The 24,499-nt window shown below is 37.1% G+C and overlaps 1 protein-coding gene across 6 annotated transcripts in view; it reads right to left on the reverse strand.

The window, feature by feature from the left end:
• The window catches only part of Thsd7b (thrombospondin type 1 domain containing 7B), a 797,324-nt gene extending 773,099 nt beyond the window's left edge, over positions 1-24,225 (reverse strand). For all 6 annotated transcript variants that reach the window (XM_045150956.1, XM_045150957.1, XM_045150953.1 and 3 more), the window contains exon 1: positions 24,062-24,225. In XM_045150956.1, the coding sequence (XP_045006891.1) occupies positions 24,062-24,206 (145 nt within the window). In that variant the 5' untranslated portion in view covers positions 24,207-24,225. The remainder of the gene's footprint in view (positions 1-24,061) is intronic.
• Between the last annotated feature and the right edge of the window lie 274 nt (positions 24,226-24,499).

A 24,499-nucleotide genomic window follows, 5' to 3' on the forward strand; every position in this document is an offset into this window, starting at 1 on the left:
CACAAAACTTGAAGGTTTCTCTGGGGTAAAATAGCCAAAAGTACAATTTCAGCTGTCACTGTAACATGAGAGAAAGAAAGGAAGCAAGAGCACATCTACCCTCATGTGAAGAGCAGGTGGGAGTGGGACCATGTTTCATGGACCAATGGGAATTAGTCATATTCTCAGCATAATCAGTCAGACTGGGGTACTACACTCTGCTACAAAGATGTCAGATTCTCCTTCATGGCCTTCCAAGTGGATTTTCTTTGAACATAGGCCCTTTCAAGTGAAAGTAATCAATCTCTTTATCACTCTCTGCATCTGAAGCCATGATCATTACCCAACTGCTGAGAGAGAAATAAAACCACTAATCGCACAGGGAGTAGGCCTGAGGGTTCAAAGCATGAAAGTTTTTATTAAGTTCTAATTTGAAAAGTGATTCTACATGACTAGCCATTGAAGACATGCTATGATCCAGAGATTGTATTCCCATCACTCCCAGCTAAGTGTTGCTTGAGATACTATCAACATGTGAGTAACTACAGAACTTATACAGTGTTTGAATTATGCCATGATTGAATCTCAAGATCGGCTTACAATACCCAACATATAATAATGCAAACAATTCTCTGAATTCAACAGAAATACTTGTAAGTGTCAAACATGAATATCTAATAATTTGTGACCATCAGAATACACCTTAGGTAACACATGTAAATAGTTCACTGAAATATGTATACTTAAAACTTTTTAAACTTTATGAAGCTTCAAACTACTTGGGGAATTAAATATAGCTAGGCTTCACTCTACAGTAAAAATCCATTTGTGTTAACTAAAATACATTGTCCAATCAAGTTACCTTATAAATTGGGACATATTTTCCCAGAAGAAAAGTTGTAGGGAGAAAATACAATTTTAAACTCACACTTAGGAAAGTAATAAACATTTATTGTGCATTATATATTTGAGTTATGAAGAGGAGTTACTTAAATCATATAATAATACATAATACAAACACATATTATAGTAAAAGCAAGACATTTAACAACCAAGGAGATAGATTTTAGAACACTAGAAATAGCTTACAGGATTATTCTTTATTAGTAGCATTATCTTCATTTCCATTATTCTTATTACCTTTGTTTTATTGAATCAGGGACTCACCTTAGCCCACATTGACCTGGAGCATATTCCATAGCCCAGGCTACCTCTATCTCAGTTTACTGCATGCTGGGATTAAAGGCATGAGCTACCGTACCTACTTTTGGATTGTTCTTTAAATAATGTTTTGAAGACCACAAAGTCCTGAATTAGTAATAGGAGATGCTGGCTCAAAACAAAACCCCATGTTCTACACATGTCACTGCAAGTGAGTGATGCTTGGTTAACCTATGGGGTCCTTCAAGGCCACATGCAGGTGCATACACACACACACTACACTCCTCACATTACACCTTCAGACAAATAAAAATAGTCATTTCTAAGCTGAAGTTCTTTCCAAGTAGTCCCTCTTCTATTTTGATTATGAAGAGCTACTAGATTTTATCAAAGGCCATTTCTGTACCTATTATAAAAATTATGTGTTTTCTCTACCTGGGTCTACTTATGTTATGTATTACATTTGTTGATTTATGTATTTTTTTAAAAAAGTTTGTCTATTTTTACTTATTTGAGAGTGATAGAGAGAGAGAGAAAGAGGAAGATAGAAAGAGAGGATGGGCACGCCAGGGCCTCCAGCCACTGCAAACCAAACTCCAGAAGCATACACCCCCTTGTGCATCTGGCTAATGTGGGTCCTGGAGAATCAAGCCTCGAAACAGGATCCTCAGGCTTTACAGGCAAGCACTTAACCACTAAGCCATCTCTCCAGCCCTGATTTATGTATTTTGAACCACTTCTGCATCTCTGAAATAAAGACTATTTGAATAAGATAAGTGATCTTTTTGATATGTTCTTGAATTGGATTTGTAAATAATTACTGAGAACTTTTGAGTCTATCCTCATCAGGGATATTGGTCTATAAAGGAATATTAAATAGGTCACAGATCTAAAGAAACCTACATTTGGGCTGGAGAGATGGCTTAGCGGTTAAGCACTTGCCTGTGAAGCCTAAGGACCCTGGTTTGAGGCTTGATTCCCCAGGATGCACGTTAGCCAGATGCACAAGGGGGAGCACACATCTGGAGTTCGTTTGCAGTGGCTGGAAGCCCTGGCATGCCCATTCTCTCTCTATTTCTCTCTCTCTTTCTCTCTCTCTCAAATAAATAAATAAAGCAAAAAAAAAATTAAAAAGAAACCCACATTTTACAGATCTGTAAGAGCTAAAACTACAAAAATAAGAACACACAGGACAAATGTTATTACCTTAAGTAAGGCAATGATTTCTTAAGTATAGTATCCAAAGTAAAATCCACAAAATACAATGTTAAAGACTGAAAAAGAATAACCTAGAAGAAAATGACCATAAACATATTCATATTCATTAAAGGACTTTCATTTGGAAGGTACCATATCTTGATATTAATGTCTAAATACATTGAAACTCACTAGTAGGGCCAATTTATAAAACTAGAAACTATTTGCAAAGATATTTCATCAAAGAAAATATACAAACTCTTAACCAAGACTTGAAAATCTAACATTATTATTCATTAGTAAAAAGAAACGTAAGTCATAAGGAGATAATATTTCATTCCCACCAAAGAGACAAAAATGAAAAAGACAGACAGTGCCAAATAGTAGCAATTAGGAAAAACTACAGGGGCTTCCTATATTGTTGATGGGAACATAAAATGTACAGCCATATGTAGAAACAGTTTGTAGTTTTATAATACTTATATATGCATTTGGTGTACAACTCAACAGTCCTACTGCCAAGGAAAATGAAAACATATGTGTATACCCAGTTTACACATTATACTCATATATATTATCCAGAGTGACTAAATGTGCAAAGAACAAAGATGCTCATTAATTCATGCATGGTTAAAAAATAAATAATATGTTATTAGGACAAAGAAATATTCAACACTACAAACAATTTTAATACTGACAAATGTTATAATCTGAATGTACCTCAGAAATATGTGAGGTCAAAAGAGACCATATGGCATAATTTGATTTATGTAAATTACCTAGAAAAGGCAATTTATGGAGATAGAATATAGATTAGTGGATACCTGAGGTTAGGTATTAGAACAGAGATTGAACTGCAAATAACCATGTACAATTTCATTGGGGTATAAAAACTACCAAAAATTAGATGGTAGTAATGGTTGTACAACTTGCTAAATATTGAAAATAATTTAAGTGGGTAGATTTTATGTCATTCAAATTAAATTACACTTCATTAAAAATTATTCAGTGTGCTTGGGAGATAGTTCAGTGAGTAAAGTGCTACAACACAAACATGAGGACATGAGATCAGATCACCAGCATCCATGTAAAAGACAGATGTGGCAATGTGCATCTGTAATCTCAGTGTTGGGCAGGCAGAAACAGGAGGATCCCTGGGGCTCACTGGCTAGCTAGTCTATCTGATTCAGTGAGTTCTAGGTATCATGCAAGACCCAATCCACAATGAAGGAATCATAGAGTGACTAAAGAAGACACCTGAAGTCAGCTAACACACACATATGTACCCCCACACACATACAAATACACACTCATAATTCACACAGAAAAAGATTTAAAAAATGTAGTTGCTCAAAATATAACTAGTTATTCATATTAATAATTACTAATATCTAAACTGTATTATTCCTCCAAAGAAGTTTTCATTTTGTACAAAATATTTTTCCACTATCAACCACAAAAAAATGCTAACCAGTTAAAATGAAATCTAGGAAATGTAAACATGTATTTTTTCATAAGATTATGTATGAATGCTATAACATCTTAAGCAATGATATGCTCAAAGTTTCTAAAGACATTTTCATAAGCATTTAGGCGTGGAAAGGGCACTAGATTATTTTAATTATGCTACTGTCTATGTTGTTCACTTGCAATTTCTCCAACTTTGAAACAAATTGGGATTCTTCCCTTACCTTACATGCTAAGTTTTTTGTGAGGACTGTGTAGATAAACAAAAGAGAAGTCATGACAAATATATTTTTAACTGATTAAAAATGTAAAAGCTCCACTTTTGCTTCTCATTATAAGCTTAAGAATAGAAGAAGTCAATCCTACAGACACATCTACTCCTAAGGTTTGGTCACATGGGCCACACATTGCCATCTCTAAGAAAACTTTGTGTCTACATTTATCCTGTTTATTGTTTTTCTGGAAGCCCAAAGGCCCTCAGTTCTTATTTTGAAAACAATGAAGTAGTGTTTGAGTAATAGGAATGTCAGGAGAAAATATTGGAGACACGATATTTAAAACAGCTCAGGTACATGTAGAATGCCACTAGAAATATGCAATAAAATAGAAATTTTACTTTATTATGTGTATGCATGTGTTTGTATGTGGGTCCATGTATGTTTGGGCACATTAGTGCAGGTGTGTGTATGTATGTGTGTGTGCACATGTGTGGAAGCCAGAAGTCAACATGAGGCATCTTCCTCGATCACTCTTCACCATATTTACTGAGGGAAGTTCTCTCATTTGAACCCAAAACTTGCCAATTTGACAATTATAGCCCAACCAGCTTTCCCTGAGGATCCCTTGGCTCTATGTTCTGAGCACTGGGGTTACAGGTGGGCAACCATGCCTGATATTTGCATGGTTGCTAGGGATATAAAACTCAGGTCTTCATGTTTACACAAGAGATTTATCCACTAAGCAATCTCCCAACCCAAATATAAATTTTTAAAAATAGTTCTTTTAGAATGCAAGTTGTAAAGTACAGAAAAATCATATGTAATGGCTTCTTTGTAGAATAATACACAGTATCAGGTGCATGCCTATTTACCAAAACTGCATCACACTCTGTGTATCAGAGGTAAAGGGGAGGGAGGGGGGTCAGTTCAATTATTATTCACTTACCAGTTATAAAAAATAACATTAAAGTGGTCAATATATCTTTGAGTACCTAATATTTACTATGACTACAGAAAATTTAGTCTGAGCATTAGAGAATACGAACTACTTTCCAAGTTTTCTTTGGATGAGAGATGGAGACAAGAAGCTAAAGAATTTATCAGATGTCACTCCCAGCTAGGCTCAAAACTCGATCTGAATTCAGTGTCTATGTTCTGAACTACTTTACCACTTTATTTACAAACTAACCTCATCTCCTTTATGACTTATAGGCATCAGTTTTTTTTTTAATGTCATTAAATTCTATGCATATCCAGCCAAGTAATTACGCTCCAAAACAGTTTTCTTTTTTTTTTAAAAAAAGCATAAAATGTTTCCGTTTTTTTCAACATTGTGCATATTTAGCATTAGAAAACTTTGAGCAGCTGCATTCAATTAAAAAATTATTAACCCGGAGGAAGAAACAAACAAAACACAATCCATATGTTCTACTTTTATTTACTCTTATTTTTGTAGAGGAGGTATTAGTGAAAAAAGTCCACCTTTAAATGACAAAACTATTTTCAAACTGAGTTTTTGCCTGAATAATGGGGTTATCAAAGGGAGTAACAAAATCATATTCTGTACATAATCCACAATGTTCCTATAGTAACTCTAAATAGGAAACAAAAACATGGTCATAGTTTTCTAGGAAAGTAACCTTTGATGATTCTTTATTGAAATAAAGTTGTAAATATGATTTGTGTTAAATTTATACATTTTCAGCTATTTCTCTGAGTATCAGATGCCATCTGTGGCATGAATAGTTCCTATATTGGTATGAATGTGATAGTTTGAATGTATGGCCCAATAGCCTTAGGTGTTTTTTATAATTTTTTTTATTTTTATTTATTTATTTTGAGAGTGACAGGCAGAGACAGAGAGAGAGCGAGAACTGGCACTCCAGGGCCTCCAGCCACTGCAAACGAACTCCAGACGTGACACATGCACCCCCTTGTGCATCTGGCTAATGTGGGTCCTGGGGAATTGAGTCTCGAACCTGGGTCCCTAGGCTTCACAGGCAAGCGTTTAACCGCTAAGCCATTTCTCCAGCTCACAGGCTCTATTTTAGTAAAACCTAAGGCTGGGCTGGAGAGATGGCTTAGTGGTTAAGGCACTTGCCTTCAAAGCAAAAGGACCCAAGTAAAATTCTTCAGTACCCAGGTAAGCCAGATGTACAAGGTAGCACACTGCAGCAGCTGGAGCTGAGGCAACCATTCTCTCTCAAATAAATATTTTTTTTTAAAGAAAAAAGAAACTTCATTTAAAATAGAGCTTATAACTTGAGCCCATAGCAAGCAGATTTCTGCTGCAGGGGGACATATCTGTGGAGGGCATCTTGGAGTCCAGCCCTAAGATGTGTGGAGTGTAGTTTGGAGCTCTGGTAGTTTTGTGATGCTTGCTGTTGTTAATGTCTCGGTATTTGCTGACAATTTGGTAATGTCTCTCTGCTTGAATGTGCCAGCTTCTTCTGCCATTGATGGTGCTTCCTCTGGAATTTGTGAACCTGAAATAAACCATTCCTTCCCATAATCTTTTTCTAGACAGGTGTTTGTCTAGGAGCATAAAGCCAACTGCAGGTCACTATAATGAAAATTGCTTATTGTGAATATTGTCTCTTCTTACATGGCTACCAAATACCCTGCATATTTGTGGCAGAGTACCTGGTTATATCTGTCCCACCAATGAAATATGAACAGTAATGATTGATATTGATGATTTGAAAACCTGTCTGCTTATGGGCAATGGCACATGCCTGTAATACCAACACTCAAAAATCAAACATTAGATGATCATCATGAATTCAAGCCAAACCTGGACTACATAGAGAGTTCCAAGGTAACCTGGGCTGTTGGGAGCTATGAACCAAACCTAGGCCATGTTGACAGAAACAGCCATATAGCAAGTTAAGTTTCTATTTCCTCATCTAATGATCTATTACCAGAAATGAAGAAGCCATTATGCCTGGGTGATAGCCTCTCCTGGTGCTGCCGGTAATTGATAAAGAAACACAGAAATTGCATTTAGCCAGTAACCCTGTGATCTCTGGCCTGATTATGACTCCTTCCCCCTACAATCCTATAAAAACCTATGTGTAAAAATAAACTTTGAGACCTTGGCAAATACCTAGCTTGGTCTCCTTCTTGTGTCTGTTTGCCAACCCCCATTCAGGTTAGCTTCTCCTCGAGTCCTTGTTTGACTCCCCGCTGGCTGGGGCAAGTGGTGCCCTGATAATGGCCCTGGATATACTGGAAATAAATTCCAAAATTTCTGTCATCAATTACAAATTAAACATATTACAGGCATACCATACAATCCCCAGGGTCAAAGAATTGTTGAGCAAGCCCATCAAACTATTAAAGATACCCTCCAAAAGTTTAAAATGGGGGATTTATATCCCATAAAAGGCTCCCCCCAAAATATCCTTCATTATGCCCTGTTTGTCCTAAACTTTTTAACCCTTGATGCTCAAGAAAAGTCAGCTGCTGATCGCTTTTGGCACACAAACACAAAAAATACCTTCGCCAAAGCTATGTGGAAAGACCCTTTAACCTTAAAATGGAATGGCCCAAACCCTGTCCTCATTTGGGGCCATGGGTCAGTTTGTGTGTTTGATACTCAAAATGATGCCACAAGATGGCTACCAGAGCGTTTAGTTAAACAAGTCAACAAACCTATAAGTTCTCAGTAAAACACGCCCAAGAACACCCTGTTCCTGAGGCAACTTCCTGTTTTCTCTTCCAGGTTGCCAATACTCAAGATTCGAGATGAAAACAGTCAACCCCTGACATCTACTGCTCCTCTGCTCCTTGTTGCCCATTGTCCCCTTAAATAGTGCTACCATCTTTCAATGGGAATTTCAAGTAAAGGAGGGCCCCATCAAACAGGATTCCACCACCCTTATTGGTTCAGGGTGCTGCCCTCCTACAGGATGCCGGTCAGCCCTCACCTTTAAAATCACTCCCAAAACAATTACTGCTACATATAGTTCTTATGCCTGCTTTTGTTATGACAATAAGGGCAGTTGTTTAGATTATGTATCCACCTATGGAGGTTGTAGATACTGGAGCTGCAGAATGCATAAAGTCTATGGTAAAAAGGGTATTCTCTGCCTCCAAGGAAAAGAGCTCATCCTTGTTATCTCTGACCCTTGGTATGAGCGCTGGGAAAAGGGAGTCACAGGCAAACTCTATAATGATGGATGGTCCTCCTACCCTACAGGAAATATATATATATCCAGACAATTAGTCCCTGCAGACTCCAAGGATCAAGTAAATCAAATAATTTTAGAAAATGAACAAAACCTCCACTCTGCCCTACAAAATCATGATAAGGTAAAATGGGACTCTTGGCCAATATATCTCCAATATGCTGTCAATCTACTTAATGCCTCCCACGTAAATGCCTCTTCTTGCTTGCTTTGTGCCTCCTTTTCACATCCAATCCTTGCTGAAACTCCCCTAAATGCCTCCTCTACCCTCAGCCTTTCCTTTAATCAATCTTCCTATAAGAACACTCCTCCTGTCTCCCCAGTCCCACTACTCTCTCACCATCTAAATAACATTTTCACATTGCTCTGCTTCCTTACTAATTAATCACTATCTACTAACTTAACTTGCACACAAAACACCTCTGTAACTATGGAACTTATATCCCCCCCCCCCCCACTGATTTATTTCTGGTGCAATGAAACCCTATTTACTCACATTAATAGCACCACCCTTGGACCCTGTATCATGGTAGCTGTGGTCCCCCAACTCACCATGTACAGCCCCGATGAATTTGCCTGGCTCTTCAACATTACTCATAAGAGAGTAGCCTTCCTTCCACTAGTGGTAGGTGTAAGCCTGACCACATCAATTATTTCTGCAGGGGTGGCAGGCAGAGCATTGGTGCACTCCTTGTATTGTGTCAGCTAATTTTCTGAAAAAACTACAACAGATGATTGATTACACCACTAATAGTCTTGAATCCCTCCAGAGACAGATCACCTCCCTAGCCAAAGCCACCCTACAAAATAGATTTGCTCTTGACCTCCTTACAGCAGAAAAAGGAGGAACATGTATGGCTCTCCAAAAGGAGTGCTGTTTCTATGTCAATGAATCCAGAATCATTAAGGAAAACATAAAAAAGTTGCAAAAACTTAGTCGAGAGTTGCATTCTTTTTTTTTTTAATTTTATTTATTTATTTGAGAGCAACAGACAGTGAGAGAAAGAGGCAGAGAGAGAGAGAGAGAATGGGCGTGCCAGGGCCTCCAGCCAGTGCAAAAAAAATCCAGATGTGTGCACCCCCTTGTGCATCTGGCTAACGTGGGTCCTGGGGAATTGAGCCTCGAACCTGGGTCCTTAGGCTTCACAGGCAAGCGCTTAACTGCTAAGCCATCTCTCCAGCCCGAGTGTTGCATTCTTGATATGGTCCCTCCTCCTCTCAATTTTGGACCAATTGTCCCTTCCTCTCCTGGTTTCCATCAGTAATAGGACCTCTGCTTATTTTAATCCTCCTACTCAAAATCGGACCTGTTATTATAAATAAAATCATGTCTTTTATACATCAACAGATTGATGCTATTAAGATGCAGCCTTTGAAGATTCATTATCACAGACTGGAGCTGGCAGATCGAGGCATTGCCACTGAAGACCTATGACCTGTAGCTGTCACTCTCCCTTGATCTTACATTCCGCACTCATTTGCTATATTATATACATTCTGCACTCCTTTACTATACTGCTGTCCTCTACACCTCTGCTATTGTTGTGGTCTACCTGTCATGGCCAAATAGCTACCCCTCCTATGGGAGCTGCATAGGATTCAGACCTATGCATATCGGCTCACAATAAAGTGAGTGCAATATGGCCACCAACATGGTGCGAGGCAAAGCACTGCAACGGAAGGTCCCTTTCTGACAGCTTCTGAATTCCCTGAGAGAAAAACCTGACTTACATGGAGGTTAGTACCATAATTGTTATCACTAAGGCCGTGTCTCACTCTCTGGCCACATAGGCCCTGCCTCCCCTCCCCAAAAGGTACCAAGGGCCAAAGATTGTGGGAAAAAGACATCCCACGGGAGGAGTTGGGTCTCTATTCCCCCAGTTGGTTACCGCCCACCGCTGCAAAGCGGGCCTCCCCCTCTTTTTGTATAAAAGAAGGGAGGAGATGTTGGGAGCTATGAACCAAACCTACGCCATGTTGACAGAAACAGCCATATAGCAAGTTAAGTTTCTATTTCCTCATCTAATGATCTATTACCAGAAATGAAGAAGCCATTATGCCTGGGTGATAGCCTCTCCTGGTGCTGCCGGTAATTGATAAAGAAACACAGAAATTGCATTTAGCCAGTAACCCTGTGATCTCTGGCCTGATTATGACTCCTTCCCCCTACAATCCTATAAAAACCTATGTGTAAAAATAAACTTTGAGACCTTGGCAAATACCTAGCTTGGTCTCTTTCTTGTGTCTGTTTGCCTCCCCCCATTCAGGTTAGCTTCTCCTCGAGCCCTTGTTCGACTCCCCGCTGGCCGGGGCACTTGGCTATGAAGTAAGACTCTCTTAATAAACAAATAACTAGGAAAACAACTTTCTTTGTCATTTTCCATTTCTTTTTTTACCTGAGTTTCCTCTGGTAGATATCTAGAAAAGAGAAGCCCCTACGTAAATAACTATTTTCTTTTACTGGTGCTCCAGATGGCAGAGGGGGCTGCTAACTTCCTAGTTGTTTGTGTGGGTAAGACTTTTCCAGCAGGCTTCCTCTTTTGGCAAGATTTTGGGGAGGCTTTCTGATACCTCTCCAGTCAAATATGCTAATCAGCATCTTCCTAGTTGTAAACTAACCAATCAGAATGCTGGGCAGAGAGGCACCTAACCCTCAATAAAATCTGCTAGGAGCAGCAGATTCTGGATCCCCTCCTCTCACCAGGAATCTGTGTTGTCTATGTCTTACTGTCACTTTACATAAACTCTTGTTTTGTTTGAATCTTGCAGTTTTCCTACCTTTGTATTCTTTATTTAGTAAGGGGAAAGAAACTTGACCTTACAAAAGATAATGCTATTGTGGTAGTTTAAATGTGTTTTATGTGTGGCACCATTGACTCAGCTATTTCCTTAAAATTGAGTTTGAAACTTCAGCTCCTAGCTGTGAACTCCTGCTACAGGGGGCATGTCACTGGGAATGGATCTCAATTCCAGTCCAAAGGTGTGGAATGTAGTTTGAGCTTGGGCAACTCCTGCTTGCTTTTGTTTTCTGGTGTTTGCTTGCTGGAGTTGTTTCTCTCTGTTTGGATCTATGGAACTAAGCAACTTCTTACATCATTGATAGAATTTCCCCTGGATCTGTAAGCTGAAATAAACCTTGTTTTCCATTAAACTGTGTCTAGTTTGGAGGTTCATCCCAGCAATGTGGAGGTGACTATGTTTGGTTCCAGAGAGATGAGGTCTTGTTGTGATGAATCTAACCATATGGATTTTGATCTTTTGGAACTTGTGTGTAGGAGGAATGGTGCAGGATTTGGCACTTGCAACTGCAGAAGCCTTACATTTTATAGGCCATTCTGGTGAGAGTTTGAAAATGTTAAATGCAGAAAGAATTATGTTGCCTTATAAACTTTCAAAGGCAAGGAGAGACTACACAGAATTTTGTTCATATCTACTAATCTGTAAGTTTGACTTTGTGTTTTATCCACCTTATATGCCTTCATCAATATATGCTTCAAGCTCCAGAACAATATATTTTTCATTTTGTCTTTTCATCCCTTCTCATAAAGTGAGCACTTGTGTGTGTGTGTGTGTGTGTGTGTGTGTGTGTGTGTGTGTGTGTACACGCATATCAAAAGACAGTGCCCCTCGTTGTACTGGGGTTATTATATGTAACCATTATGTGTGTTCTAGTTACTTGGGACATATCAAAATAGAATACTCCATCAACATGAATCCTATATTTTAATACTTCTTAGGAAAAAATAGAAAACTAACTTATTTTATGCTAGTTACATAACATAGATTTGTCTGACCCATTGAGAGCGTAAAATAAGTGCTTGAGGTCTCTAAGGAAAAATAATTAGAACTTTTAGCAGCAAACACTATACCATATATGTGAAGCTTTTTAATATTACACAAATAACACCTCTGAGAGTGTATTAAACACATGTTCCTTAGATGCATTAATGTCCACAGAAGTAATTTAAAAGATTTCAATTTAATCTATCTCCCAAGAGAAATAATTTATGGACTTCCAGCACATATTTTTAAAAATTGGCTTTCTTTCTTATGAGAATATTTTGTTGTTTCTTTTTCTAAGACACCTGAAATTTACTGTATATGTGCTGCACACACACATGCATACACACAAGATAGATAGATGATAGATCATTTTTATTAGAGGGTTTTAATGCTGAAAATATATTTAAGTCATTATTAAATGTAAAACAAATATAAGATCCTTTACTCTTATACAATGCCATTTCCATAGTCTCTTTTTTCTAAGAGAATAGTTCTATTTTGTGTAGAGCACAGGTCATTCATTATTGTCATTGTTTTTATTATTTTGATGAGGTTTATTGAAATGAAAACACTCCAAGAATTTAGCCTAGAGAAAGAAAACTTTAGAGCTAAAACATCAGTAAAATAATTATAATCGCTTATTAATAAAAGACACATACATAGCTCTCAATATCTCCTTTGTATACTTAAAGAAGACTAAAGATTGTAAGATAAAGAAACATAATACTTCAAACATTAAGTATTACATAATTATAATACAAATAGTAGCTAACATCAAGTATACAGTATATATTTTATATTTTAATATATCATCTTAATTTTAAAGATAATACTATGAAATAGTTCTACCCTCATTTTCAGGTGGAAAATAAGTCTCAGAGGGGAAAATCAACTCTTCTATCCCCTTTAGACATGGGATTTGATGGGTGTGCTCATGTACAGAGCTTTAGTTCCTTCTCCCATATGGGAGCCATTGCTGAGTGTGACTTAGGTTATAAAAGAAGCCTGTGACCAAGAGAAAAAAGCTTCAGAACTTCTTTCATAGTTTTTCAGAACTTGTGGTTTCCTATATTTTTATGTGCTCACTCATAAAATATAATTTTGACTAATGAAAATGTTCTGGAATAAGATACTGGTGATGGTTCCACCACACTGTAATTATATTAAATCTCACTGAATTTTATACCTTTAAAACTACTAAAATGGTAAAGTTTATGTTATAGGCATTTTACCACTGTAATATTTTTAATGTCATTTGGCTCCCAAAGGGAGAAATCAGAATGTTATTCTGTACATATTCAGGATCATAAATTTCAAGCTCCTATCTTTACTTCACAAGCTATGTTTCATTTTTACCTCTTTGCTGGTGACTCCCCACAAGTCTCTTTCATGTATTCAGATCCTATGATTACCCCTCTCAGTGCTTCTACTCGTATTTATAACTGCCTGAAAACCTGGATGTGAAATCCAAATGCTACATCTCCTTCCCAGGTAGCCCATCTTAAATAAATAATTCCCTCCACTCCTCAGTGAAAGCCAGTCTTACTCTGTGTCTCTTTCCCTTCAGCTCCTAATGCTTTTAAGTCAGGTTTTTCAATCTGGGTTTCATTAACAAGTGGGGGTGAAACTTCGTTGTTGGGGGTGGAAACTACCCTGTGCATAAAGGTTATTTAGCAGTATCAATGGATGTCAGTAGTACCCCCAGTTGCTACCATTGAGTAGATAATACACATGATGTCTTTCAGCATATTATCTTACTTCTCCAAATGATCCTGTGACGTCATGATTCTCATTTTCAGGTAGATAAAGAGAGGTAATATTTCTGCAAGTGATAAAATTTAACTCTCAAAACATTATCAACATCACCCCCAGTTGAGAACTCTGCCTTGACAGACATCAATAATTCAACCTGATTTTACTTCCATGACTAGGTTTGAGCTGTTATCATCATGTCTTTTGTCTTAAGCAGCCTGCTAAGCAGTTATCTATAACCTAGCCTGTTTAAGTGATAACCCATAATGATACTATTCAAATCTAACCTAAATGAACAGTCATGCCACTCCTCTTTTAAAATGTTGCAGTATCATTCCAACTCACTAGAAGTTAAAGCTATGACAGAGGAGAACATAGCTGACATAGTCTAATTGCCTCTCTCGCCTAGCCTCCTATCACTGTCCCCATGTTGCCTCCCCTCTAGCATGAAAGGCCTCCTTCATGGTCCTTTGATATGCTTTTTCTCACATTCCTACATCAGTACCTTAGACTCTCCACAAGGGCATGTTTCACCTGAATATTTTCATAGCTAACCCTTTACTGCTCTGGGGTTTGTGCTGAGAGTCTCTTCCTCAGCAAAGCATCCCACCAGCAACCTACTCACAATCTCTCTTCCCCATACATAGTCCCATTTCTTGCTCTATCTTTACTTCTTAGCACTTCTCTATGTTCCAACTAGTGATTATGCTAGTACTATTTCTGAGGACTGTGATTTTATCTATTTTATTTTCAATTATCTCTTATCCTTATAACACTTCTCAAAATAGCAAGGGTTAGGGAAATGATAAATGAATGAAAAATTAGAAATGCTATTGAGAAAATATGAAGACAGTCTTTTTTCCTGTGTCAGATACATAGGAATATTTATATACTTAAACTTAAAGCAACAGGTACTTTATTTATCTGATTCTCTTGCTGACATGATCCTTCTTTTTGTCATGGATAAGATCAGAAAATCCCACCATATCACTGTTATGTCAATGACTCCACAGTTTAAAACTAACCAGGAAATTTTAGTACAGGAATTCTTAGCACTACATCTCTTACTCATTATTCATCAATCCAATGTAATTGTAAAGCCAGAATTCACCTAGAAGTGTCACCGAGTTAGATAAGCTTAGCTGACATAAAATGTAACGTCAGGGGAATATGGTAAAGATCAACAAGGAGTTTAAGAAACTGACATCTATTGTAAACTGAGAGGATAGGTTCTGAATTTATAATATAAAGTATATTTATTTATGTCTCCGTGGAAATTGGTTCAAATTCCAGATTACACTGAAACACTGTGCACAGATTTAACTCACTGTAAAAAAAAAAAAAATGCAGTTAGAATCAACTATAAATGTTTCATTTTTTTAAATAAGCATAATGTAAGGTTTATTAAGGAAAGTTTATAAATCAGAAATAGTAGACAACTCAGGATCCTAAGCTCTCAATTATTTATTTACTTTACTTTTATTAGATATGGACATACTTAGTGTGTAAACAACACATAATGATACCCTCCTTTCCCTCCTCTCTGCCCCTTTTCTAGAGAGGGCTTGCCCAGTTGGGGATGCAGGTCAACCCCATGAGGATTGTGGGTCATGTATTATGGGGGGAGGGGGAGAGGTAATGTCTCTGTACAAAATGTCCCAACTTGTGGCTCTAACAATCTTTTTACCCCCTCTTCCACAAACTTCCCTGAGCCATGCTGGCAACATTTTAACACTACTTCAGTGATGGGTACTTAGGAGCCTATGAATCTCTAGTTTGGTAGGTACAGAGTGTGCTTAGTGTCTATCTCCATCACCCTTGTGCTAATATAAGATTCACTAAGAAAGCAGCACTGTTGCTCATTTTCCCAATTCCTCTCTGGTTTCAGCTGGGACCAGGGTAGAGTACACTGGGTCATTTATATCATCAGGTCCAGCTCTGGTCTGAGAAAGATAAGCAGATTCTCCAACAAAGAGTGAAATCAGCACTAGCTAAATGGGATAACCACTATTAACTTATAACAGGGTGACCTCTTATGCCCCAAGATTAGTGGCAGCTTGACAATGGAAAGCAGAATCACTATCTGAACATGATTCTGATTTGTTTCCCAGTTCCAGACATGGTGTCCTTTCCACTGAGTGGATCTGTTAACCAATCCAAGAGCAGTTGGTCACCCACCATGGCTATGTACCACTAGCATCATATCAGGTTGTTTGCTTTTGAGTCACTTAGATTTTGAGTTGCTTGGACACATGTTGGCCACTTTCCCTCAGTAGCTCATGTAGCATATTTCAGCAGTAGATGGGCTAATCATCTGGAGACTGGCTCTCTTCCAGATCCCAACCAGGTCTCTCCATTGTCCATGCTGACAGTGTATGGTGTCTTAAACAGTGTTGGGCCCTGAAAGGCCCAGGCGTGAGGCCTAGTGGAACTTCCTGAGCCTAGCTAAAGTTTGGCGACCTGTCTCTGGCCAGCTATGACTCAGCAAGATGCCTAATGGCTTCTAGCCTGCTACTTCCATGCAGGAGTTGGTATTATCATTTCAATAGTCACAGTTTACTATGGCCCTTACCTCTTCCCCCATCCTAAAATCCCCATCTTCATCCCCAACATTATATAGGCAACTGCTTTTAACAATAAAGTGAGTTCCTGTGAGTTCCTACTTCCACAAGACTCCTGACTCAGTGTGGTTTTTCTCTGGTGACTAGGAGAGATTCTGGGTCATCCAACATCCACCCTCTTCCTCAACCCATTGGGAGGAACCAGCAGGCCTGGTCCTTCCTCAGCACTACCTGCCCACCGGTGGAGCCTGGAAAAATAGTAGGGTCTTATGATTAATCTCTGGTGGGTAATCAAGTGCTCTGACAGAAGTCTGTCTTGTTTGTTTTGGGAGATCTAGTAGGTATCTCTGATCAACAGCCCACTGTGGATGTAAACCACATCCTGGTATAGGGAATTACAAGCCAGTGCCAAGGAAAAAGAAAAAGACAGAAAAGAAAGAGACACAGGAGAAATTTAAGATTAGTTTTCGACTCACCCTCTCCTGGGCCCTTAGATTCAGGTGCTCCCCCTAAGGTCATCTTGAGGGCCTTTTAGTCTGACTTCCAAGATATAGTTGTCTATGGTAAAAATTCAATTTGGGTTCAGTTTTGTGTCCCCCACCACCCTTCTCCTTCCCCCAGGTCTTTCCCTCCCTAATGTACAAGCCTTGAGATGCTATTCAGGTATGTCAGCAACTCAGGCTGATCCAAGTTAGGAACTGCAGATGAGTGAGACCATGCAATGGTTGTCTTTCTGTGATGTTGTAAGTTCATTTAGAATGATCTATTCCAAGTTCAGTCCTTTTTCTACAAATTTCATTGTGTCATTTTTTGTGACTGCTGAGTAGAAGTCCATAATGTAGATATACCACATCTTGATCCAAAGATAGGCACCTATGTTGATTCCAGATTTAGCTATTATGAATTGACCAGCTATAAACAAATACCTCCGAACTGAGATGTGGAATTTTTAGTGTAAATGCCCAGTAAAGGAATAACAGGGTCTGCTGGTAACTATATCCATCCTTTTCATGAGTCTCCATATTGATTTCCATAGTGGTTGTACCAGCTTACATTCCTACCAAGAGTGAATAAGTGTTCCGTTTTCTCCACATCTTTGCCAACGTTTGTTTTCATTTGATTTTTTTAATGTTTGCTATCCTTACTGGAGTAAAGTGGAATTTCATAGTTGTTTTAATTTGTATTTCCCTAATGGTTAGGGATGTTGAACATTTTCTTAAATGTGTGTTAGGCATTTATAATTCTTCCTCTGAGAACTTCCTATTTAGTTCTCTGCCCCATTTTTGGAGTTGGTTGTTTGATTTCTTTATTGTTCTGTTGCTAGAGTTCTTTGTAGATTATAGATATTAGTCTTCTGTCAGCTGGCAAAGATTTTCTCCCACTTATTGGGTAATCTATTGGATCTACTTATGGTATGTTTATCTGTGCAAAAGCCTTTTAGCTTCATGAGATCCCATTGCTTGAGTGCTTATTTAATTTCCTGGGCTAGTAGGGTTTTGTTCAGGAAGACTTTAACCAGTCCTATATCATGAAGAGTGTCTCATTTTTTTCTTCCAGTAGTTGAAAAGTTTCAGGTCTTATATTGAGGTCTTTTATACATTTGGACTTGATTTTTGTGTATGGCAAAATGAGTGGGTCTAGTCCCATTTTTCTATAGATGGTCATCCAATTTGTCCAACCCCATTTGTTGAAGATACTGTCTTTTCTCTAGTCTACATTACTGTAACCTTTGTCAAAGATCAAGCAGCTGTAGTTACTTGACCAAAGGTCTGGGTCTCAATTCTTTTCCATTGGTCTATGTTGCTGCTTTTATTCCAGTACATTTTATTCCATGCTGTTTTTATCACTATGTAATATAGCTTTAGATTGGGTATGGCGATGCAGCCAAAGTTATGTTTTTTCCTTTGGAGGGGGGTTGGTTTTAATGTTTTGGGTTTTTTGTTTGTTTGTTTGTTTGTTTGTTTTGCTGTATGTCTTTGTATATCCAAGGCCTTCTTCCATTCCATATGAATTTTGAGATCATTTTTTCAATCTCTGTGAAGAATGATGTTAGTATTTTTATTGGTATTGTGTTAAATCTCTATATTGCTTTTGGTAGAATTGTCATTTTTATAATATTAATTCTATCTATATAGGACCATGGGAGAACTTTCCATCTTCTCAAGACCTCCTCTATTTATTTCTTGAGTGCTTTTATATTTTCACTATATAGGTTGTTCACATCCTTGGTTAGTGTTATTCCAAGGGATTTAATTTTTAGTTGCTACTGAAAATAAATAAATAGTAAGCCTCACTGATTTATTTTTATGTATATTTGTCTTTTGCATATACAAAAGCTACTGATTTTGTGCATTGATTTTGTATCCTGCCAATTGCTGAAGGAATTTATCACCTTTAGGAGATTTTAGACGGAGACGTTGGGGTTAACTTGACTTCTTCTGTTCCAATTTGAATTCCTTTTATTTTTTTCTCCTGTCTTATTGCTTGGGCTAGTTCTTCTAGAACTATGTTGAAGAGAGTGGTGAGAGTGGGCACCCCTGTCTTGTTCCTGATCTCAGTGGGAACTCCTTGAGTATTCCCCATTAAGCCTATTAAGTATTATTTGGGCTTAAGGACATTTATATATAGCTTTTATTGTATTGAGATATAACCCCCCCCATTCCTATTCTTTCCAGTATTTTGATCATGAAATGGTGTTGTATTTTGTCAAAGGCCTTCTCTGTATTATTTGAGATGATCATGTAGTTCCTATGGTTCAGTTTATTTATGTTGTGTATTAAGTTGACCAATTGCCATATGTTAAACCACCCCTGTATCCCTGGGATGAAGCTTACTTGATCAAGGTGGATAATGCTTTTGTTGTGTTGAATTCAGTTTGAAAAGATTTTGTTCAGGATCTTTACATCTATGTTCATTAGGGATATAGGCCTATAGTTTTCATTTCTTGCTGCATCTCTGTCTGGTTTTGGTATTAAGGTGATGCTAGCTTCATAAAAGGAGTCAGGGAGGATACCCTGGTCTCCAACTATGTGGAAAAGCTTGAGAAAAATTTCTGTCAGTTCTTCTATGAAGGTATGATAGAATTTAGCTGAGAAGCTATCTAGTCCTGGGATTTTCTTTTGGGGGATGTTTTTGATTACCTTTTCAATCTCCATGGATGTGATAGGTTTGTTTAGATTAATCTACTCTGAGTTTAATTTTGGTAGGTGGTATGTGTCTAGGAATTCATCCTTTTCTTCCATGTTATTTAGTCTCCAGGAGCTGGTGAAGTTCTTGATGTGTCCCTTGTTGATAATTTCTAGCTTTAAATAATTGTGATCTGACATGAGCAGGAAGTTACTTCAATTTTCCTAACTTTGTGAAGGCATGCTTTACAGCCCAAGATATGGTTAATTTTGGTAAGTTTCTGTGGGCTGCTGAGAAGAATGTGTATTCGGTAGAGTTGGGGAGGAAAGTTCTGTAGATATCCTTTAGGTCTAGTTGATCTATGATACTGTTGAGCTCTATTATTTCCCTGTTGATTTTCTTCTTGCATGATCTGTCTATTGATAGTGGAGTATTGAAGTCTCCAACTATGATGGTGTTTATTTCTGTTTTATTGTCAAGTAGATTTTATTTTATAAACTGTGGTGCATCTGTGTTTGATGCATATATATTTATGATTGTGATGTACTCATGTTGGTCATTCCTTTGATGAGTAAGAAGTGGCCTTATTTGTCCTTTTTTAATTACTTTCAGTTTGAAGTCTATTTTACCAGATATTAATATAGTAACACCAGCTTTTTTTTTTTTCAATTTTCTTGGACTATGATTTTCCAACCTTTCACCCTAAGGAGGTGTCTATCTTTAGTGGTGAGGTGGGTTTCTTGAAGACAGCAGATAGAAAGGTCCAGTTTTTTGATGCCCCCAACCCTGGTGGCCTGTGTCTTTTGATGAGTGAGTTAAGAACATTAATACTTAGGGCTATTACAGTGAGATTTAAATTAATCACTGCCATGATGAGGTGTTTTATGGGGTTTGGTGCTTTCTTGTGTCTTATGCTATTTTGAGCCTGGTCTATTTTGGTTATTGTGATCTTATTGTTGGCTCCTGAAATTGGTTGTTTGACTGTTCTGTGTGGAGTATTCTCTCAAATATTCTTTGTAAATTTGGCTTTGTGTTTATATAATTACTGAGTTGCCATTTTCATGGAAAGGTTTTCTTTCACCATGTATTATGAGGGAAACTTTTGCTGGGTAGAGTAGCTTGGGTTGGAAGCCATAGTTTTTTAGCCTTTTAAGTGTTCTATCACTTCTGGCTTTCAGGGTTTCCACTGAGAAATCTAATGTAATTCTGATGGGATTGCCTTTGTATGTTGGGAGTTGTTTCCTTCTTGCTGCTTTTAACACACACTCTCTCTTTGTTTTCATTGTTAAGAATTTTAACTATGACGTGTCTTGGAGAGTTTCTTCTTTGGTCCTGTCTATTTGGTGTTCTGTGGGTTTCTTGTATCTGGATGGGCCTCTCTTTTGAGAGTTTCAGAAAATAAATTTTGTTCCACAATTTTGTTGAATATTTTTTCTATGCCTCTGGCCTGGATTTCCGCTCCTTCCATATCCATGATCAGGATGTTTGGTCATTTTAAGGTAGACCACAGTTCCCTTGTGTTCTGTTCACTTGATTTTTTGAACTTAGCAAAGTTTTTGGCCAACCAATCAATATTTTCTGTCTTGTCTTCCAGGTCAGAGGTTCTGTCTTCCCCATGAGTAATTCTGTTAATGAGGGGTTACAGAGAGCTTTTTATAATTTCTATTTGATTTTTGGTTTTCTGTTGTGTTATTTTGCATCATGTCCATCTCATTTTTGAGGTATGATTTCAACTTGAGTTTTGATTTTCTTGATGCTTCCTGGAATTCATTCTTGCATTTGATCAAGTCTTCATTATGCTCAATTAATCAGTTGTTGAGATATTCCATTTCTTGACTCACCTTCAATTTATTCTTATCTCTTTGGAGGGTTCTAACATTTTCTTCAATCAAGTTAAGCACACTGTCCATGCAGGGAACCCACACCAGGGAGGTGGGAGGAGCCTGGAAACAGGGGCCTGGACTACTCACTCCTGACCAATATGCCTGCCCACATACTGTCCATGCAGGAAAGCCAGATCAGGGGCCAAATGTTTGCTATAAAAATAAAATGACATATAATAAAATAATTCATAAAAGGCAATAGATTCTAAGATGTCAAAATGTGATCATTAGAACTGTTTCAGGGAATGTACTCATGTCAGTCTATTGCTTACCTTTAAAATCCTTTATCCATATGTTATATTTATGGTAGCAAAACAAATAGAAACAACATATGGCATCCAGTAGAGAAAGAAAATAAAAACCAACTAGTGAAATAAATTATTGAACAATAATATTAAAGAATACTATGCAACCATTAAAAGATAACACTGATCTATATGCCATAATATGAAATATGGTAAAGGCAAGCTGGAAGAAAAGATGCAGGATATAATTTCAATTGTGTGTGTGTGTGTGTACATGTGTATAGGCATGAATTAAGGATTTTCATAGACATACTTTTCTATTTTCTACCATCCTTCACTCTCCTATCTGCCCAATAGGCTTACCTTTGTAGACCCTTTAATATCTTTTCCTTTATGGCTTCTGCTTAGATTCATTCAATAAGCACCGAGACAGGAAAGGGGAGAGCAAGAGGACAGTGACTTGGGCAATTCATAACACCCTTTCCGTTAGGTATACACTCCATAAAGTTTCCTCTCTAGATTTCAGGGCCACCCTTTTTGCTTGACCCTGAAGGTCTCCAAGACTTAAATCCCCACACTGATGTGGTTTGGGGCATTGTACAACTGTGAAGGCTGTCACATCCACCCACTTCCCTAATGCTTTCTCCATGCTATATCCTGCCTATCATAATTCTAGATGACATCATTTATAATATCCATATTATGTGCCATGTGATTTATACATACAAAGATAATAAATATTGACATATTAAAGAAACTTTTCATAGAGGTACAAAGGAGATCAGAAAATGGTTTAAAGACTCAGAGTTGTGTTTTTACTTTTACACTTAAATTCATCTGCTTTAAAAATGTATTGTAATGTAAAATTATTAGTTCAGATGTAAAAACATTAGGAACAATATATACTAACTATATAATGGCATAGTAAGGAGAGAGACAGGAGCAGTGAGCCACAGGAAAAATGGAGTTTTGACCCTGATGTGCACGTTGAATTAGGTAGTGTGTCTAATGGAAGGATACTCACTTCTAAAATTCAAGGAAGTACTCTTCCAGGGTGGAGTTGGTTCTGCCACATCTTACTTAGATCACTTACTTTTAGAAAGCATACAGATGTAAATTTTCTCCAAAAGAAGCAAATTTTCATAGCATTTTTATTAATGTTTCAAATTTACCACTTTCTACTTTAATTGCATTTATTGGAGAACTTCAGACAGTACAATAGCTAGATATATGGTTACTTTGATCCCCTTGAAAAATCTTTGTATTTTGCGATTAAAATACAATAGTTACCTTTGCAGAAATTCCCTGTTAAGTGTAGAACTATTCCCAAAACTTGGTACAATTAGTACAAGGAAAAATGCATAACTAATATGGTACTGGAGCTCACAAATTAATTTATAGAAGTTTTAATGCGATTAAATTTTCTCCAAACTGTACCTCTAATGCACTGGGATTTTTTTAAAATGAATATGCCTTAAAGAATAATTCACTTTCATTTTTACATAGTCATTTAAATATTACAAATATCAATTTATACATATTTCCATGGTGACAATATGTTTGCAGTTTATTTAATTTAGAGATGATGAGACCAAAATGAAATCTCTCCAATGGCAATAGATCTTCTATAATATCCCATTTTCTTTGCAAGATATTAAGTGTATAAATTATCTATGTTTACAAGATTGTTTTCTTAAAACAGTAATAAATATTTTAAATGGTCTGATTATGAAACTCTAAGAAAAGTAAAATCCAGAACAAAGAAAGCATCACTGATAGGAAGAGCCATATGGGGAAAATGACAATAGTTTAAAGTTCATAATTTAAGTTTATAAAGTATTAGTCTTTGGAATTAAATGTAAAAAATCTTTTCTACAACAAAATTAAGGAACTATTCAGAAAAGAAAATAAATTATACCTAAGCCTTCAAACTGAACTCAACATATATGTGCATATGTATTATGTATGCATGTATGTATGTATGTATGCATGTTGATTGGGATCTCCAAATACAATGAAGGGAGCACTGGTGAGCAAAGTTTTCATGATGAGTCTTCCGTCTCCTAAACCTGCAAATGAAGCATCAAAGCTGGAATATATTTGATGATGGGTAAATGATTTGAATCTTGAAAGAAACAAAAATAATGAATTGTTTTGAAGCATTTTTAGCTGAAGATATTAACTTGATTCATGTGTTATTCTTGCTACTCATGTGCTGAACAGAGGGGAAATGTTTGACAAAGAAGAAATAGATGTAACTATGAAAATCATAATTTTAATTGAAAACAACATGAAAATCTGAAGCATAACAAGTATCACAAATAGCAGTGACAGTTAAGAAAGAATACAAATTTAATATAAGCTATAAAATAAGGTAAAAGGGTCTGTTTTCATTCTCTGAGTATGTCTTACTAATTTACAAATGAGAACAAAGATTGAAGGAATAGTCTCATTAACAACAATGAAAACTGGACGAGGGGACATCCAGAACATTCCTACCTGGTTTCCAGATGAACTGATTGTCCTTTTGGCCTTCCAAATTAGCTGCATAGGACAGCAGGAGAGAGAACAGTAGAAAGAGCTTCTTCATGCTCCTGCAGATGCAGCATACAGTCAGATTGCTCTTCAGAAACATTCTTCCCATTGTTCAGCTCCTTGCCCAGTCTATTTCTTAAAGAAAGGAGAAAGTCTGGTAAGTACCAGTGTTTGGAAATCATGAAAATGTACTTTCATTGTATGTGAATTTATGGTGACAACATTAGAGGCATTCCATTATTACAAAGTTTTATACTTAAAATAAAAAGGTTGGGATATGTCTGGTATATTCTCTCCCTTCTACTCAGCTAATTTTCTTAAGACTCTTACAGCTTTGGGAGAAGAACTGGCATACACTACAATGAGCAAAAAAAAAAAAGTAAGTAATGAATATTCCAGCAT

This window comes from Jaculus jaculus, chromosome 5 (assembly GCF_020740685.1).
Source record: "Jaculus jaculus isolate mJacJac1 chromosome 5, mJacJac1.mat.Y.cur, whole genome shotgun sequence".
Classification (NCBI taxonomy): domain Eukaryota; kingdom Metazoa; phylum Chordata; class Mammalia; order Rodentia; family Dipodidae; genus Jaculus; species Jaculus jaculus.